Raw genomic sequence first — 19,004 nt, 5'->3', positions numbered from 1 at the left:
CAAGTCCAACAATTGAAACAGGCCGAAATCGAAGGCGTGGCTGAGACTTCTGAGGGTGTCGAACAATTGGCCAAAGAGGAATTGAGCGTAACTGCTGAAATCTCCAAGGAAGACGAACTCTCACAAGCTAGTAGGGAACAAGTCGCTTTTGTCGGAGAAGAGAAACAGAGGAGGCAAAATGAATTATCTGAAGAAGATATTTTGTTCGAGAAGCATATGCAAAATTCCATTGCTAGTGTGGTGGAATGTATATCATCCTGCATTGATTTGGTGTACAATTTACCCAAGAGTTGCTGTATACTCCTAAATTCTTGTGATAAAGATATTCTGTTGAATATCATACCAATAATTAAGCGACTCAAAAAGTGTGCGAATGACGTCAGCACTGGCGATGTATTACTACAGTCAAATTTTGTCACCAATTTTACTTTATATATCTCGGACACTAAGCCTCTAGTAAAGAATCTTGTTGCAGTTAATTCCAAGGGCAATGCTTCGTATGAAATTCAACAAATCTTGTTGTCTGTAAAAGAGCTTAACACGTTTTGTGGTAATCTTCGTAGAGATTTGAAGTCTGACCATACTCTGCAAAAGCTGAAGGCTGTGAAAAATATATCTGAGCTATTAGTAAACTTGAAAAATTTGAATGTACTGCTTGGTGTATTGAGTGGTATGACTCCAGAAATTGTTGACACAATAGAAGATGTCATGCTATTTGATGACCGTCTAGGGGTCACAAATATAAAATCGGATGAGCAAGCAGATCAAGACATAATAGAAGTGGCACCTGAACGACCACAGCGCAAGACAAAGGGTGAAAAGGCACTTTCAGCAGATTTGGAATTAAATGTTCAAAAAGGCAGTGAATCAGAGGAAACCCAATCAATCATTTCATCGTCTGACTTGATTCCTTCTACTGCAAGTACAGAAACATGCAATATTGGTACTTCAGAAAAAAACTTACAGGACTTTAACAAAGTTGGAGTGGATATCGTTCCAGTTTGTCAATCGCAGTCAGAAGAAAAACCAATGCTTCCAAAGAGGGCTTCGAAAAAATCTCCAGAAGAGGAGAGGAAGAGTGATATCAATGAATTGAGTAAGAATGAAGGTACAAGTGAAGCCAGTGACAGCATCCCAGAAAAACCTAAACGATCAAAAGACGGAAAGAAACGAAAAACGCTTCAATCCGAAACGACTGAAAACTTGGATACGTTTGACAGTATGGAGTCTAAGTTAACTGAAAAGAAGACTTATGAACATCTGACGAACGATCCATCTGAAACTAAGCAAACAGAAACTTCGATTGAAACGGCTATTCCAAAAGAAATGGAAGAACAAAAAACAAGCACACCAGCTGAATTGAAGCCCGAGAAAAGCGATCAAAAACCAGATGTTATATCCAGACGTAAGTCTTTCAAGAGTTTGGGAATAGAAAAAATTGCCACAACAGCCAATCAAGAAAATGCAGAAAATTTAACTAGCAACGAATCAACGGAAGAGCCGCAGACATCCGAACAAAGTGAAGAAAGTATTCCGCAGGTCGACAGTGTTGGAAATGATAAGAAAAAGATGAGTGGCATCGATCAAGTAGCACCTAGTGAGGAACAAGTCGACATTAAAGAAGATATCAAAATAAAAAAAGAGAAAGTCTCAAAGGATACCAAACAACAAGATACTACAGATACAAAGGAAGTTTCAGAAGTAAAGAAACCGGAACGCAAACTAAGCGATGATAAAAAGGAAAGGCGAAAGAAATCAACTCGGTCTGTTGAAGGATCGCCACCCAAAGAAAGTGAAGAGGATGAAAAGAAATTGAGTGAAATGCCGATCGTAGCCGCAGTTGAGTCAACCAATGATGATAATAAGTCTGATAAAAAGAAATCACCCAACGAACACACTCAAACTACTGAAGAATGGCAAAAAGAAAATGTTGAAGATGACAGGACGCAGGTCAACACTATAGCATTCGAAAAAGAACCAGAAGCTATAGATTCCAAAACAACCGACTCTGCACAAATTGAAATTGAAAAAACTTCAATTCCAGACAAACAACTGGATGACCGTGAACCAAAACAGATGAAATCACGAAAACCTTCGATAGAAGACCGAAAATCAAAGCGTGAAAAGTCAACAATTGACGAGAAAAAAACCGAAAAAGATACATTAGTGGAAAAAGCAAAGTCATCAAAGGATGCCGTTGAGTCTCAACATGTCAAAGAACAAACAGAAAATCATATTGAAACCAAAGCTGAAAAAATATCAATAGATGGTATTGCATCTCAAACAGCTAAAGAAAATGAGACTTGCATATCAGAACCAGATCAAGTGGTAGTTTTCAGTGGTGACAAATCAACAGAAGTTGAAAAGGGTGAAATTGAAAAACCGGTCGAAAGCAAACCTGATGAATCTCAAAAGAAAAAGAAAAAATCAGAGCGTAAATTGAGTGATGATAAAAAGAAAAATCGAAGGAGATCGTCTCGGTCTGATGAGGGATCACCACCCAAAGAGTCGAAAGACCATAAAACACTTCAGGCTGAGCAAAGTCATAATGAAACCAAGATTGAAGAGCCAAAACCACAGACTGAAGTCTTATCGGAAAAACTACAAATTAACGAAGATCAAACAACGGGACAAATCGAAATAAATAAAATTGATACAAATAAGCATTCGTTCATACCCGAAAATGGCCAAAGTGATTCGAAGGAATGTAAGAAACTCGAACGAAAATTGAGCAGTGAAAAGGAGAAAAAGAGCCGAATGTCACTTAGAAAGGAAAGTAAAGAAGCCACTACAACATTGACCAATGAAGATGTGCCTTCTTCCCCAAGCGAAGAAGGATTGAAACGATTTGATGTAGCATACGCACAAAATATTGATGAAAAGGCCACTCTGGATCAAATCGAAAGCGAAAAGGCGACAATTAGTTCAGGCAAAATGTCCAAAAACTCGGTTGATTTGGCAAGAGAAGGCATTGAAAACAACAAGTTCGGCGATGAAGAAGCGCTGAGCAAGTCAGACCTGCAGGAAAATCAGCAAATACCAACACCAACGTCAAGAACACGAAAAAAGCCACCTATTATTGAGCGACCAATATTTGAAAGTCAATTAACAAATCGTAATGTATCATACGGATCATCTACAAAGCTGACATGCAGCTACACTGGTATAAAAGTCCGCGTTCAATGGCTTAAAAATGGTGCATTGCTGAAACCAAGTGATAAATTACTCATCAACACCGCACAAGATGGGATCACCAGCTTACGTATAAATGGTGTAAACTCAACAGATGCCGGACAATATACGTGTATTCTATCGAATTCACACGGTGAATGTGAATCAAATGCAATAATCACAGTGTTCGAGCCACCAGAGGAGATTTTTGAACCGCCAAAGAGAGAGCGAAGACGGAACTCCGCGAAATCAGCCCAAAGCCAAGTAGAGCCGATTGAAGAGCAGACCAAAGTTGAATCACATGTGAAAACAATACGAAGACCATTCATTGAAACCCGACTACGTAGCCAAACGGCTGACTTAGGATCGAATGTTCAGCTAATGTGTAGCTTCACCGATCACCAAATCAATCAATGGCCGACTACCAAATGGCAACACAACAGATATGATATTCGAGCCGATGGAACTAAATATAAAATTAGCGAGTCTGAAGGATTTGCATACTTGAGTATTTTGAATATAGAAAAAGAAGACAGTGGTGAATACAAATGTGTCGTAATGAACGCAGCTGGACAGACTGAATCAATGTGTGACATCAAAATCCATGATGATGGGTCGTCGAAAACGAATGAGCAATTGAAACGAAAAGCGAAAAAGGATGAACAAAATTACCTAAAAGCATCAGCAAAAACTGCACCGCAATCGTCCGTCACTTTAAGTAAAATCAAAGGTAATTTTTGCATGGTTCCATTCATTCTTTGAAGTGGCTCTTCAAATGTGGAATATCAGGACTATTGAACGGCATCACCACAATATATGCAGCAAAATATCTCGAGTGAAATTGCACATACTTTGTAAACTTTTATTATTTATTATTTATCTCTAACTGGAACTGTCTATCGAGAAAAGGGCGGGTTAAGTTTCAAATCTTAAATATTTTAGAAGAATAATATCGTTTTGTTTTGCTTTTTTAATTTCTGTGACAATAATTTTAATAATTTTATATCAAATCTAAGTGTGGGGAAAGTTTAACCCGTCCTTTTTTGCATGCAATACATCTTCGATAAAAAAGCTACTGATATTTTGTGCGTCATTCGCTTGATCTAACTAATTGAATTTTTATAATGTGCATGCTGAATTGAAATTTAACTTTGACCCGAAAAATAAATTTAGATCGGCAACCCATACATCGTCATCTCAAATTCTCAAGTCTCTTTGTTCTTTTCGTGCGATGACATTCGATTGCGGGTGTTTTTTAAACTAGACATTCAATCGTATTTAGAACATTTCATATCAGCGAGTAAAAAACTGTTACAAGTACAATGGCAACATATATCGAAGTCGACAGTGATCGAAACGGTGAAGATTTTCGCATTTCAATTTTGCTAGTTCTTTGTCTAAATTTAGATCAAATATGTATGATTGTGCAGTGTACACTCATCGATCGCATTCGAATCGAATGCATTCATTTGTTTTTCTTTTTCGTTCAATTCGATGCATTTGTTTTGGCATGACATTCAAATGCAAACGAAAAATGTTATCGTTTTGAACAGATCCAATGTGAAACTAGGAGACTATCTATGTACACGTAAGATGTCACAGCAACGAAGAACTATCAATCTTCGAGTATGCAAATAAATCGCTTGTCAGGTGATTACAATGTTTAAATACATCAATTCAATTTGCTCGCATTAATTCCAATATATATTTGCTCACGTTGAATTTTGATTTTCTTTCTTTGTGGTTGCATGCTTCTAATCACACGTGAACAAATCATATGTATGTGACACCAGCACGCAATTCAAGTAGGTATTAGTGTTTAAATCTGGTTTAGTAGACACAGCTAATATTACTTGAGTTCACCAAATCGATCGGTACAGTCAGTCGTGTGATTGATTTAGTATCGAATGGACGAATAACGAAAAACAAGAGAACCGATTCAAATTCACTTATTTGGTTTTTTTTCTGTTCGCTGAAAGTGACCACTTTTAAATTACACTTCGACACACCGAGAGAACCATTTCGAGACATTATTGTTTGTTTTGTTATCTTTTCTGTGAACAATTACTGAACGAAATTGAAGAAGAAAAGAAAAAAACGACCACAACTCAACGAAATCGACATTGATTTGCAAACATTGATCGGCAAAAATGGCTGAAGTTTTAGAAAAACGAGAAACGACACCATCATCACTTCATGTGCCCGCAGTCGAAAAGCGAATAATTCGAATGCGATCACCGTCGCCAGGTCTGCGTGGACGCAGTCAAACCCCGATTCGAGGACGTAGTGTGACTCCATATCAACTTTTCCGTGAAAAAAGTGCCACACCAACGGTGTGGCGAAGCATTACGCCATTCATTTCACGTGAAGAAAAGGAGAAAACTCCATTCGAAATCGGAGCAAATATTTTGCAACAGTTGGCTTCATACCAGGCTATCATCGATAAAGCCTTAGTCATGGATATTTCATTGGAAGAAGAGCGACCAGCAAAGTTCATCTTATCGGAGCACTCGGTAATCGACAGAGCGGCCGTTATGGATTTATCAAATGTGGAAATCATTTACGTTGAAGATGATGACGAATTGGAAGAATCGGATTATCGCGAATCCGAATCACCTGCTTCTGTAAATGAATCACATGCAGTAAGTGCGAACAATAATATGGGAAATATGAAAATCAAACGTAGTTTTTCTTCCTAAATCTGCACACTGAAAGAGAAAAGACCGAAATTATTTGAAAAATGTCGATTAGTTGATTGGCGATTCGATTTATGTGATTTGTCTTGATTCTCACTTGCATTTCTTATTTTCTCGATTATGTGTTCAGTTAAATTTTTGTGTAAATAGTACATTCTCAATTGTGTGAACTACTTTCGTTTTAGCCGAGTGAAGATAGAGAAAGATCTGCTGATCTTACCGCTGGCTCGGACGATGAAGGAGGAGCACCTGCGGGCGAAAAGAAGAAAAAAACAAAAAAAGCCGCCAAGAAAGTCGTCAAAAAGAAGGAGAAAAAAGAAAAAGAACCATCGCCACCAAAATTGAAATTGGATCTGGGAGACTCCAAACCAAAAGTGAACAAAGCCAAAATGTTCGAAAAGGCGGCCGAAGAAAAGCCATTAGGTGAGAAAGTGATAAAAATTAGTTTTGAAGTGAATATGTATGATACTTTGATATAACTTATCATTTAAATATGCCTCGTGTGAATAATAATGAGACTTACAACTACGGTAATATTTTTAGACAAACCACCACCAAAGAAAAAGGCAGGTGGAAAATTGACTGGTGCTTTGGCTGCAATGAAAGCCGAAGAGAGCAAGATGAAGGAAGCCGAAGAGCAGAAAAAGCAAATCGAAGAAAAAATGAAAAAAATGAAGGCCGAACAGGACGCAAAGAAAGTTCAGGCCGCTGAAGAAAAAGCTGCAGCTGAAGCAGCTGCAGCAGCAGAAGAGGAGGAGGATGAAGATAGAGAAGATCAAGAGGATGGATCGGAACGAGGTATTAATTCCCTTCAATATTATTTCACCTCGATTGAAAAAAAAACTCTGAACGATCTTTAATAAGATTGCATATGCGCACACTTTTAAGTGAATCATAATGAAACCAAGCTCTTTGAATGATACGAAATGAATGGCATTTATGGAAAGATTCGTTCATAGAAAAAAGGGCAATAAATCACGTTTCCGTTGTACTTTCAGGAAGTGATGATGAGGGCGACGAACATTCAGGCTCTGGTTCCGGTTCCGGTTCTGGATCGGATGGTGAGGGTGACGGAGAAGAACAGGAAGATGAAGGTAGTAGATGATTTAATGTTATTGAATATGTGAATAATAAAGAAAGTGAAAATATTCATAAAATGTGTTCTTTCTGGGAACATTAGAGCTCGGCGAAGAGGAGCAAGGTGAAGAAAACGATGGACGTCGAGCGTCTAATGCATCATCGGTAGACGATTTCTATAAACCGAATCCAGAAGAGGAAGGTTTGTGGTCGAAATTGGATGAAGTCGAACAAGGAATTATCCGATCCAAATATCAGAAGGAAGAATTCAAAAAAATGACGGAACGCGAACGATTCTTCGCATTCCAGCGAGCTCGTGAACAAGCTCGAATTCCACGTATTCATTCACACATAAGAGATGTTACAATATCCGAAGGAAATAATGTTAAATTGACATGTACAGCCAGCGGTCCGGAATTAAATATTCGTTGGTTGAAAGATGGAAATCCCGTTGAGAAAACACTCAGAACACGTATTCTGGTCAATGAAGGAATTCTCAGTTTGGAGATTTTACGTGCAACAGCTAGCGATTCGGGCGAATACACATGTTCGCTGACCAATCAAAACGGCGAAGCGGCAACATCGGCCATTGTCACCGTCTATGAAATCATGAAGGATGACCCAACTCCACCAACGTTCATTACTGCACGAGGTAATATAAAACTCATAGAAAGTCATGAACCACTACTAACAGTTGTTGCTATAAATATTTTATTCTAGACTATTACCATCTAAACGATGACGTTTTGGGCATTGAAGTGCATTGCACCGGTGTTCCAAGACCAAAAGTACAATGGCAACACGATATGTTCGTCCTTCAACCAAGCTTCAAATACACACTTCTGGAAGAGGCGCATGGTGTGTACAAATTAGAAGTATACAAACCAGCGGCCAAAGATAGCGGAAAGTATATTTGTACAGCGACCAATTCTGTTGGCGAGGCTGTGATCGAGCATGAAGTGCAATTCATCGGAAAACCAACTCATTTCCATCTTCATGGTTTGCATCATGCCCACACTGAGTATCAAAAGGAGAAGGAAGAACAGGCGAAACGTGCGATGGAAGACGCGTTGAAAGCCAAAGAGGAATATGAATTGAGGCGAGTCGGCAAGTTGCCGCCAATCGTCAAACGAGATGATACACCAAATGTACCACAAAAAGATCGTTTAAAATTCGCTTCACAATTGCGAGACCGTACCGCATTAATTGGCAACAAAGTGAAGTTCACTGTGTCAGTTATTGGACCGGATCCAAATATTCGTTGGCTTAAGGATGGAAACGGATTACAATATGGCCCGAATATGCGTATTGCGACGGCCGAAGGTATGAGTGTTGTGGAGATCATCAATTTGACGACCGATCATACGGGCGAATACAAGTGTGTCGCACGAAACAATTTTTCCGAAGTAACCACTCAGTGTTATCTGAAGGTGTACGATGCAAAATCAGAAGGTGATAAAGAAGCGCCATTATTTGTGCTTTCGATGCGGGGTAAGATTAGAAATATTGTCGATATTGTTGCCAAAACTCATTTCAATCAGACATCATTCGATGATTTTCACCTAATTTTATCCTATTTTTAGATGTGTATCACGGCCCTGAAAAAGATCTAGTTATCGATTGCAAAGTTCGTGGCAATCCAAGGCCATTGATTGTGTGGACGAAAGACGAATTGCCGATCGAATTTGACGAACGAATGCAACAGGTCGAACATTTAGACGGCATTTGCGAACTGATCATTAACAAACCGACACCGAAAGACAGCGGCAAGTATACGTGCACAGCTACAAATAATATTGGTACATCAACGACTTCACATCAAGTGGAGTACACAACGCATCCATCGTTGCCAGGTAGCAGACGTGACTCGGGAATGGCTTCGTCCGTAGCTGAAAGCGACACAGAGAAAGATGAAAAGGGCGATGAAAAGAAAGACGATAAAGCTGCCAAAGGAAAAGGTGCTAGAAAACTGCCACCATCTGAGAAGAAAGCTGAAAATTATGAGAGACGTCGTCCGGCCGCACCAACTATTGAGGAACTATTGAAAGCAAGTCGCATGAAATTATCATTTGTAACACATTTGACAAATCGCGTATTCCCAGAGGGTACTAAGATCAAGTTATCGTGTGTGGTGCAAGGGCCTGATCCAAATATTCGTTGGTTGTTCAATGATCAGCCAATTGTTTATAGTCCACGCGTTCGAAACTTGAGCAAGGAAGGATTATGCGTTCTCGAAATTGCCACTTCTAATTTGGACGATTCAGGCGTTTATACGTGCATCGCGCGTAACCAAGAAAGTGATATTTCGTGCAGCTGCAATGTTCAAGTCTATGAAACTAAGTCAACAGCTGAATTTGCACCAACCTTCACTAGATCCTTAAAAGGTGAGTAACTATATAATGGGATATATGAGTTTGTCTTTTTTCACTTTTTCACTTTCAAAGAAGAGCGATTGAACAGTAAACAAATCATAGTCAATGCTATTCTATTTTTACGCAGCTTTCATTGCACTTTTTTCAAATTATTTTTTGTATCATTTCATTGGTTGCAGACACCTATCATTTGAATATCAACGAATTGTATTTGGAAACACATGTTCGGGGAAATCCACCGGCGAAAGTTGAATGGTTCAAGGATAGTGTAGATATTTCACGCGATAATCCAAAATATCAGATAGTTGATCATCCTGATGGATTGTGTGAAATGATTGTCAACTTCCCGAATCAGAACGATAGGTAAATGCATGTGGAAAATTGTCAATAATCTAAAGCAGAATAAGCAAATTGTTTTTTTTTTGTGATTTAGTGGGAAATATGTGTGCAAAGCCATGAATAAATGCGGAACAACGGAGATCGGTCATTATGTGCTATTTGAAGGAAAGGAACATCATATCGCTGAAAATATTCATGGGGTTTACCATGCCGACCATAGTCGTGTTGATCGTGCCAAATCTGAGGCCCATCATGGTTTGACCGATGAATCAGTGGAATCTGGTGCAGCTGAAGAGGAAAAGGGCAAGAAGGGTGGCAAAGGACAAAAAAAAACACCATCTCGTCCTGAAACTCCTTCAGCACCAGCTGCTTCGGCCCCAGCACCACCAGCCAAAAAGGAGCCACGTGAATCTCGTATTGGCATCAATTTCCCAACTAAATTGTCGAATCGTGTTGTTGCAGCTGGTTCAAAAGTTAAGCTCACTTGCTATTTGGAGGGTGCTGATCCGTCAATAAGATGGTTCAAGGACGATCAACCAGTAGTATACTCACCAAAATTACGCCAAAATCAACTGAACGGATTGTGTTCTTTGGAATTTACAACTGCCGCCATTGATGACTCTGGTGAATACAAGTGTTGGGCACGAAACACTTCGGGCGAAACATCGACCAGCTGCACACTTGAGGTGTTCAGCAGCGGTGATTCGGCCGATTTGAGTCCAACATTTACACGATCAGTGAAGGAAACATACAATTCAAAGATAAACGAAATTAACATCACTTGCCACGTTCGTGCAATTCCAAAGGCATCAATTACATGGTCTAAAGATGGTATCACTATCGAACCAAGCGATAAGTATCAGTTGATTGAACATGATGACGGACTTTGTGAATTGAATATCAGTGATGCTACCAAACAAGATGTAAATTGATTTTTTCGCCAATTACTTTTGTTTCAAACATGCGTTTGAATGTAATATCGTCATTCAATTTGATTTCATTTATATTCAGAATGGAAAATATGGATGTATTGCTGAAAACCGTGCCGGAAAAACGGAAACATCGCACATCGTTCAAATTACAATTCGTGAACAACGTTCGAGCGTTTCGAGCCTGTCTTCAATCAAAGAGTCACCACCAACTCCAGTACCTGAGGAGGCTGATGATAAATCAGCCGCTGGCAAGGGCAAAGGTCAGCCACGTCAAAAGAAGGAAGCTGCACCATCTGGAGGTGGAAGACGTTATGGACCTGTTGCTCCACCCGATCCAAAGCAACATCTACATTTCATTGCTTTCCTGAACGATCGCACTATTCCAGTTGGAGGAAAAACCAAAATATCTTGCTGGGTTGGTGGGCCCGATCCTCAAGCCCGTTGGTTTAAAGGTAAAATCTCCTTCGGAATGAAAACTTGAACATAGTAATAAAAACAATTGATCCATTGCCTGTATATAATTATATTGTAGACGAAAATCCTTTGGTGATGAGTCCTCGAGTTCGCGTCGAAGCAAGAGACGGTTTATTGACTTTAATGATTCAAAGTGCAGTGGTAGAAGATGCCGGCGATTATCGTATTTTGGTTCGCAATCCAGCAAGCGAAATCACTTCGTCGTGTACACTAAACGTTTATGAAACTATTACACCAACTGCTACAGTTCCACTGTTTACCAATTCGATCAAAGGTATGAGTTTCAGGATTATTGAGGAAACCATTTGTAAATCATTTTATGTTTTCACCAGATTTGAGGTAAGACGAAATTTGTAGTCTGTGTGTCTAATCCCAACCGCATGTAACAGCAAGCTTTTTGTGGACGATTTTATTTTCTACTAAACAAGTTATTAAATTCTGATGAAAAGTATGATATTAGGTATGCATCTACTATGATATGTCGGTTGTAGTACGAGGTGTTGCGCGTAATTCCACATTTGGAGCCGTGATTCTACGATTTTTCTTCTTTTTCAAATATAATAAACCCATTTCTCACAATCCATTCAGAATCATTTGCATCACATTCGAACCAACTCACTCTCGAGTGTCAGGCCAATAGTTCACAATACATAAGTTCATCGTCGATAAAATGGTTCAAAAATGGTATTCTCATCGATCATGTGTCGAGTGGAAGATACTCGATGATTCAACAAAATGGTTTGATTCGTTTGTCAATTGCAAACCCCAATGAGACTGATTCTGGTGAATACAAGTGTGAAATCGGATTGCTTGGCCAACCAATATGCTCGGTGTTACAGAATGTTAGCGTGAAACCATCGATTGTATCTCCAGTCCCAGAAGAGCGGCGAAAGCATCGTCAATGTCCGGAACGTGCTACCCAAAAGCATTTAACACGCGAGCATGGTGAAAAACATGCACCACCTGTGGCTTTGGCTTCATTTATGAAAAACCTTACAGTTGAGGAAGGTAATCGTGCGAAATTCGTGTGCAGTATCATTGGACAAGTGGATACAGTTGAATGGTTCAAGGATGATGTTCGTTTGCAAAATGAATTGGATTGTAGGTATCAAGGTGGATAGTACGATTTTCAAACTAGTCTGGACAATTTCACAAACAACGCCATGAATATAACAACAAACTTTGTCCAGCCTGGATGAAAATCGAATCTATCTAGTCCGGGATGAAAATGCATTTTTAACAAATGATTTCCATTAATCATATTCAAATCACTGAATCACAGCGCATGGATGTTCCCGGTATCGATTTACCATCTCAGATGCAACAGTTGGATTGGAAATTCAAGATGTTGTCCCGAGTGATTCCGGTTTCTACACGTGTACAATAAATGGCCGTCGAAATAGTGTTACATCCAGCTCAAAATTGACCGTTTATGAAGCATATAAATCACGCAAAAAATCACTCACATACGATCGCCCGCCGATGCCATCATCACTAACTGAATTCATACCAAAAGGTAACCCATCATATTCCATTTTCCATTTTCATAGGCAAAAATGAAGTGGATCATATTATATTGAAAAGGCAATTCAATTCAATTCAATTTATAATTAAACGATCCATTTTTTTATTCACATGAAATACGCATTTTTCTTAGATACATCATCAAAGCATTTGGACCATTCGTTTGAACGACTTATTCGTAGTAGCCGAGCACGAAGTCCATTGCGTCGTGAATTTAAAACGTCTCATCGTGAAACATATTTGCCGATTCGTGACACATCCTCAATTACAATTCGGGATAATTTACCCATAACGATGCCATATCGATCGAAATCATATCACGGCCAATTAAATCGTGTTACCCATTTGACAATTCTGAGCCATTCCGATGATCCCAGAACTGATTTCCGAAGTGTTCGTTCGTTATCCCGTAGTGCAAACAATCTCGGGTCTAGTAGTAATTTACGAAATAGTCTGACAAGTATCCAATCATCATATGTGAATTCATATTTACGGCATCATAGCCATCATAATCACCATGTTATACCTCGAACTCCTGTACAAATAAACAATCGAAGCCGTTTCCGTGTACGAAATGCCTACAAGGCATACCGAAGTTGCAGTGCGAATCGACTTGATGATCGTGACTATTATACGCTAGGTAGTGTTCGATCTTACACACCTGGCGCAAGATCGCCGTTTACTACTGTCCCACAATATTCGTCCAAAGATTTTCTATCAACGACCACATTTTCCAAATCACTTTCTGATATACGAACTATTCCGTCACGAATAAGTAACGAACCACTACGGCCGTTTTTACATGAAAGCTTTTCAACTCGAAGCTTCGCCGACAGTTCTGAGTTGGCCAGTCATATCTTAAATCCAGACATGTATGTGCGTTGGTTGAAAAATAAATGGGGCATTGAAGATAGACTCCGTCGGGAACGCAGTGTATCAATGCGGTCATTCAATGATGAGTATGCACGTTCTCGCAAGAGTTATTTCCGTGAGAGCTCTTACCCATCGCGAATAAATTTTTCGCGTGATTCGCGGCAACGTTCACCTTTCCCATACTTTTCGAAAACAATTAAAGGTAAACGATAGTTAGCTTCCCATTCTACCACTCTATTCATTTAAAGTCAATGCTAAAGCTTGGATTTTATTCAATTTTTCACCTGAAGTAATAATAATTTTTTAGTTCCGTAGGATTTAAATTCTGTCGAAGTTTTTCTATTTGTTTTTATGTTTGTAATATCAATGTGTTAGAAAAGTGATGATTTACAACACTTTTTGGGACAAATATTTCTTACACATTATTTTCAAATGATTCACTCTCTAGACACGTATAATCTAATTGCAAATGAGCTGGTGGTGGAGTGCCGTGTACGTGGAGAGCCTCAACCAACGATTACATGGACCAAAGATGGTAATTTCATCGATTTGAACGATAAATATCAACAAATTGATCAGCCTGATGGTGTGTGCCGTCTCGTAATTTACACTCCCGACGAAAAGGATAGTGGCTTGTATGTGTGCAAAGCTGAAAATTCGGCAGGAAGTGACAGTACGTCACATAATGTCGTATTCGATGGAAAAAATTCCTATATCAACGAAAAAACACACGGCTACTTCCATCGTGATCCAAATAAACCACAATTCCAAAATCAATTGGGCAATCACTTGGTCACAGCTGGTGGTACAATCGCGTTGCAGGCTGAAATCATCAATGAACCATCCGAAGTACGTTGGCTGTGTGAAAAAGTACCAATTGTTTTGGGTGAAAAAGTACGCAGCATATACGACCATGGTATTTATACTCTGATCATATCCGAGGCGAATAAGGAACAGTCGGGCACATATACGTGTCAAGCGATAAATGCCTTTGGAAAAACGGAATTACAGGCTCATGTTCACATTGTTGGACCGTCAGTTAAAGGTGGCAAATGTCCATTGTTCTTATCACGACCAGACAATGAAATGAAAATTCAAACGGGCGATCCATTCTCATTCTCGTTCCGACTTATCGGAGATCCAAAACCAAAATGTAAGCAAATCAACTAATTTATCTAGACGTCTATACGTTGTAGACATTTAACAAAAATAAGATCAACAACTGAACATTTATTTATTTATCAATTGGATAGTGATTCTCTTGAAAGGAATACGTGACATTACGCAAAATGATCGCACATTAAAGGAGGCTCATGACGATTTCATTCGATTCAGTGTGCAAAATTCAAAACCAAACGACTCGGGCACCTACTGCATTGTAGCTCGAAATCAACATGGAACTGATCGTGCATTTGTCACCATAACGGTAAAGTCACCAAAACAAAAGAAGTAACCAAACCTTCTAATCAAATTGCGTGGTCCTTCGATATTAAACCCCGTCTCAACTCTGACTTTGCGAATTCATTGACGGTTTTAATCAAAAAAATCAAATGGTTTTTTTTTTCATTTAACACGAATGCACACAAAACGAATCCTAATTATTACAGTTTCATGTTTAATTTAACCATATTTTTTAAGGGAAAAATAAAAAGATTATTGCAGCTAAACGAGACATTAACAAAACGTAAATAGTATGGCAAAGCATATTGATCACAAAGTGCCAAATGAGATGCGCCAAAAATCAAATTCATCGCATTAAAATTTGAAGAAAAATTGTTTTTCTGAAGTTGCTTTCTTTCAAAGGTCCACTGAAGTTTCATATCCACAATAATATAGTTGCGAATGAAGTTCACACGCTTTATCTTTCTAACGTTTGTATTCAAATGGCCGGAAAAAAATTGCGGTTCTCTTGAAAAATATTTCTGGTTGAAGCAAGTGGAATGGAGAAAAGTAAACAATCTTAAACATGATTTATATTATCAATAGGTTAAAGAAAGGGCTCGATCTGTTATACCAGTGAGATCAAATTGGTTAAACGTTAGCGATGAATACTCGGATGTCTCTTCATATCTCAAAAGTAAGTTAAAGAACAATCTAAATACAATTGACACTGCATCCATTAAACTATTGATAGAATAGTCATCTTTTTAATCCATACATGCACCTTTATTTCTAACTTCATTTGACACGTCCATTTTTATAAAGGCTTTTTCTTTATTTGTCTTCCGCTTTCTCTTCCTTAGGCTCACATGTAACTAGAGTGGATTGTTTATTTTTATTATTTTATTTAAAGGATCGTCTGATCAATATAAAATTACTTTGGGTTTGCCAAATTATTACCACAGTCAATCCATGCTACTGCTTATTATGAATAACATTTATGCTGTATTTTATAATTTCTTTTTACTCACATCCTCCTTTTAGCTTTGTAAGTTGCGCTCTTGTATTTACACGAAACGTTCATAATTTATAAAATTTTTGAATAAATAAATGCGATTGGTTCTCCGGAGTTCTTCAATGAAAACAAAAACAGAGACGGATATGCATGTATTGGTTAAATGAAAATATACTTTACAGGAAAAAATTTGTCCTGAGCAGGTCAATATGTCTAACATATAAGAATTCAATGGAATTTTATGCACAGCACAAATCTTTGGCACTATATTGAGTGATTTTTTCATCCATAAAACGGACATCGCTAAATTTGAGTCAAAATCTTACCCGTATATCGTGAAGTATTTTCTTTACAGCAGTGGCTCTTTCCACTCCTCTGTGCGCCCCCAGAAAAAATTTTGTTACACAAAAAGCTGGAGAGGTTTCCATTTTGGAAACGCTAGAGGGGGACAATTGGAAAACCCAAAGGAATGAAAGAAAGTCAACTTAAAAACTAGGGGATCTCTCTGTTCAGCGCTCAATTCAAATTTCAATAAATGATATTCTCAAATGGGCGCTCTCTGTTTGGCTTCTTGTTCGAAATTGAACTTTAATCATTATTCAATTTCGGGGTCTGCAGTGCCCCAGGGGCGCCTTCTAGCGTTGGTGCCCTTGTGAATTGCACAACTTCGCTCAAGGGTAAAAAAGCCTCTGTTCACCGTGACTTTGTGTTCCTCGTGCTTTACTCGCTTGAATGTCATCACCGTACCATCGCAACAGGCAGATTTGCTGCTGATTTGCTCTGGTATCCTCTATACAGTGTACCGAACCTAGGGTTTAAAAACGCGTTATATTTTTCAGTGTTTCGAAAAAACGTTATTTTACAGAGCCGTTTAATAACGCCCAAAAACGTTATTTTCGTTTTTTCTCGTTATTTCTGCGGTATTTCGAAGTGTCAAAATAAAACAATACAGAAAAATAACGTTTTTTTTATCACCGTTTGCGGTATTTGTCGAAACGTTTGTAGACCCTAACCAAACCACATGAAGCGTTAATATTTTGTTGTTGTAATCTAAAATGTAAACGCCAAACACAGTCACGGAGTGTACCTGTTGCGATGGCGTTTCCATAACAGTGACGTTTTGAAGTCACGCTTGTTATTCGCGAATAATATCAAAAGAATAATTGTGTAAATTTAATTAATTTGAACATTTGATTAAATTCATCTTTGGATAGATCCACCGGCTGCAATATCATCTGAACCAATAGTAATCGACAATGGTAAGACGCATTTATCTATATCGTGGCAAAAACCAATTAATGTTGATGCTGCACCCGTTATTGCTTACCGCGTTGAAGCTTGGTTGATAGGCGCTGAAGGTATTGTTTTTTCTTTCAAATAATAATATTTTTTACCATTAAAATCATGGCAAATGCGATAAACAATGCATTCATGGTGGTTTATACCCATTTGCGATGATGGAGGTTGTGTTTTTTCTATGCGAACATTATTGTGATTTGTAAATAATAGGTGGCGCACGATGGCAAGAGCTTGGCATTACACCAATAAATTGCTTTGATGCATTCAATTTGAAAGCGGGTGCACAATACCATTTCCGAGTCACTCCACGGAACCGCTATGGCTGGGGCCATTCAGTACAAACGTCAAGTCCAATTACGGTCGGAGCATTTGCTACACTACCAGAATTCACAAAAATTCTACCAGGACAAATAAAAGTACTATTGGGCCAAGACTTTTTCTTTTTAGAATGCATTTATAAAGGCAAACCAAAACCTCACATTGTATGGTACAAAGACGAAATACCCCTGGATCAGAATGATGAACGAATCACAATGAGAATCTTGGGCACATCAACGTGTCGCTTAGAAATACGAGATGTGCAATCAAGTGATTCGGGTCGATACACTTGCGAGGCGACCAACACTCAAGGTCGAGTTTCGACATTTGCCCGACTGCAAGCTGTGGCCAACTATAGAATTTATGAAGTGGACAATAAGCTAAAGCAAAGGATTAATGGTGAAACGGTAAGATTGAATTAAGTTCAGTGAATGTGAAAAGCACGTGTAATGTAAATTGACTCAATCCAACTAACGATCGATTTCTAATAGGATATTACGGAAGATACCTTACCACAATTTGCAATGAGACTGCGTGATCGACGCATACAAAGTTCATATCCAGTGCGATTGAGCTGTCAAGCGGTTTGTTTACAGTTTTATTTTTTCGGAGTTTTTTTTCTCAAATTTTAACAGTTTATCACCGTAACGGACCAGTAGTAATCAACTTGGAACATTAATATATCTATAGTAATAGAATTGGTAGTAGTAATGAAGTTTTTTTTTAATTATCGGTATTGATATTAAAATGGTTTTTAGTACTATATAATCAAATATAATAGTGATAAAAGTCAAATTTTACGATGATCAATTGGAAATTGGCTGAAATGGAATGGAATCTTGTGAAACAGATCTGTTCTGGTCCAGTGTCATGAATCTTGTTACTTGTTAAACCGATAACATTCTAATGACCATATCTATTAGTATCTACAGAAAAAAATTGCATTCATATCGCCAATAATATCACTATACAACACAGTGAAGCGCAATGATAATATATTATTCAGCAAATCCGAAACCGTTCAGAGTTCAGTTTGCATTGCTTTTGTCACTATCGAAAGATCACTGACTTGATTCATGAATGACGTTTAAAATGTAATTTCTGACAAATGCCATTTCCAACATTTGGGTAAACCTTATGACGGAAGCATTTACTTATACTTCCAAACTATACCGTATAGATGCCGTTAGAGCATTCATTGCTGAATATTTTCCATTTACAGCCAGTGTTGTACAAAAGGACTTGAAAATTATTTAGATAAAGAAAAGATATTTGTGAAAAATGATAAAAATAATTTCGATGAAGATGAGATAATATCTTATCTTTCCAATAAAAGATAAGATATTTTTTTCCAATTATCTTTTAGTTATCTTTGATATTTTTCTATGAGAAAATCGAATTATCTTCGAAATTATCTAAAAAATTGGAGATAGATAACGAAAAAAGTATTCAGATAAGATATCAAGATAGATGATATAAGATAAAGATATCATCTTTTCTTATCTATCTAAATTTTGTCTTTGTACAACACTGT

General features: G+C 38.1%; 2 protein-coding genes across 2 annotated transcripts in view; both read left to right on the top strand.

The window, feature by feature from the left end:
- Positions 1-19,004, top strand: part of LOC129574147 (uncharacterized) — a 73,486-nt gene that overhangs the window by 22,695 nt on the left and 31,787 nt on the right. Inside the window, exons 10-19 of the mRNA XM_055455638.1 lie at positions 22-3,901; positions 11,650-12,162; positions 12,344-12,577; positions 12,719-13,660; positions 13,907-14,611; positions 14,712-14,884; positions 15,445-15,535; positions 17,068-17,211; positions 17,363-17,877; positions 17,962-18,054. Of these exons, the coding sequence (XP_055311613.1) occupies positions 22-3,901; positions 11,650-12,162; positions 12,344-12,577; positions 12,719-13,660; positions 13,907-14,611; positions 14,712-14,884; positions 15,445-15,535; positions 17,068-17,211; positions 17,363-17,877; positions 17,962-18,054 (7,290 nt within the window). The remainder of the gene's footprint in view (positions 1-21; positions 3,902-11,649; positions 12,163-12,343; positions 12,578-12,718; positions 13,661-13,906; positions 14,612-14,711; positions 14,885-15,444; positions 15,536-17,067; positions 17,212-17,362; positions 17,878-17,961; positions 18,055-19,004) is intronic.
- On the top strand, positions 4,801-11,419 carry LOC129574222 (muscle M-line assembly protein unc-89-like). The gene is made up of 12 exons (XM_055455888.1): positions 4,801-5,813; positions 6,053-6,290; positions 6,411-6,665; positions 6,866-6,961; positions 7,048-7,596; positions 7,665-8,435; positions 8,528-9,328; positions 9,496-9,679; positions 9,750-10,578; positions 10,667-11,039; positions 11,120-11,335; positions 11,394-11,419. The coding sequence occupies exons 1-12, from the start codon at positions 5,322-5,324 to the stop codon at positions 11,402-11,404; spliced, it is 4,815 nt and encodes a 1,604-aa protein (XP_055311863.1). The 5' UTR covers positions 4,801-5,321; the 3' UTR covers positions 11,405-11,419.

Source organism: Sitodiplosis mosellana, unplaced genomic scaffold (genome assembly GCF_009176505.1).
Source record: "Sitodiplosis mosellana isolate CC-2019 unplaced genomic scaffold, AAFC_SMos_1.0 Smas_scaffold_6150, whole genome shotgun sequence".
Classification (NCBI taxonomy): domain Eukaryota; kingdom Metazoa; phylum Arthropoda; class Insecta; order Diptera; family Cecidomyiidae; genus Sitodiplosis; species Sitodiplosis mosellana.
This window is presented reverse-complemented; position numbering and strand designations above follow the sequence as displayed.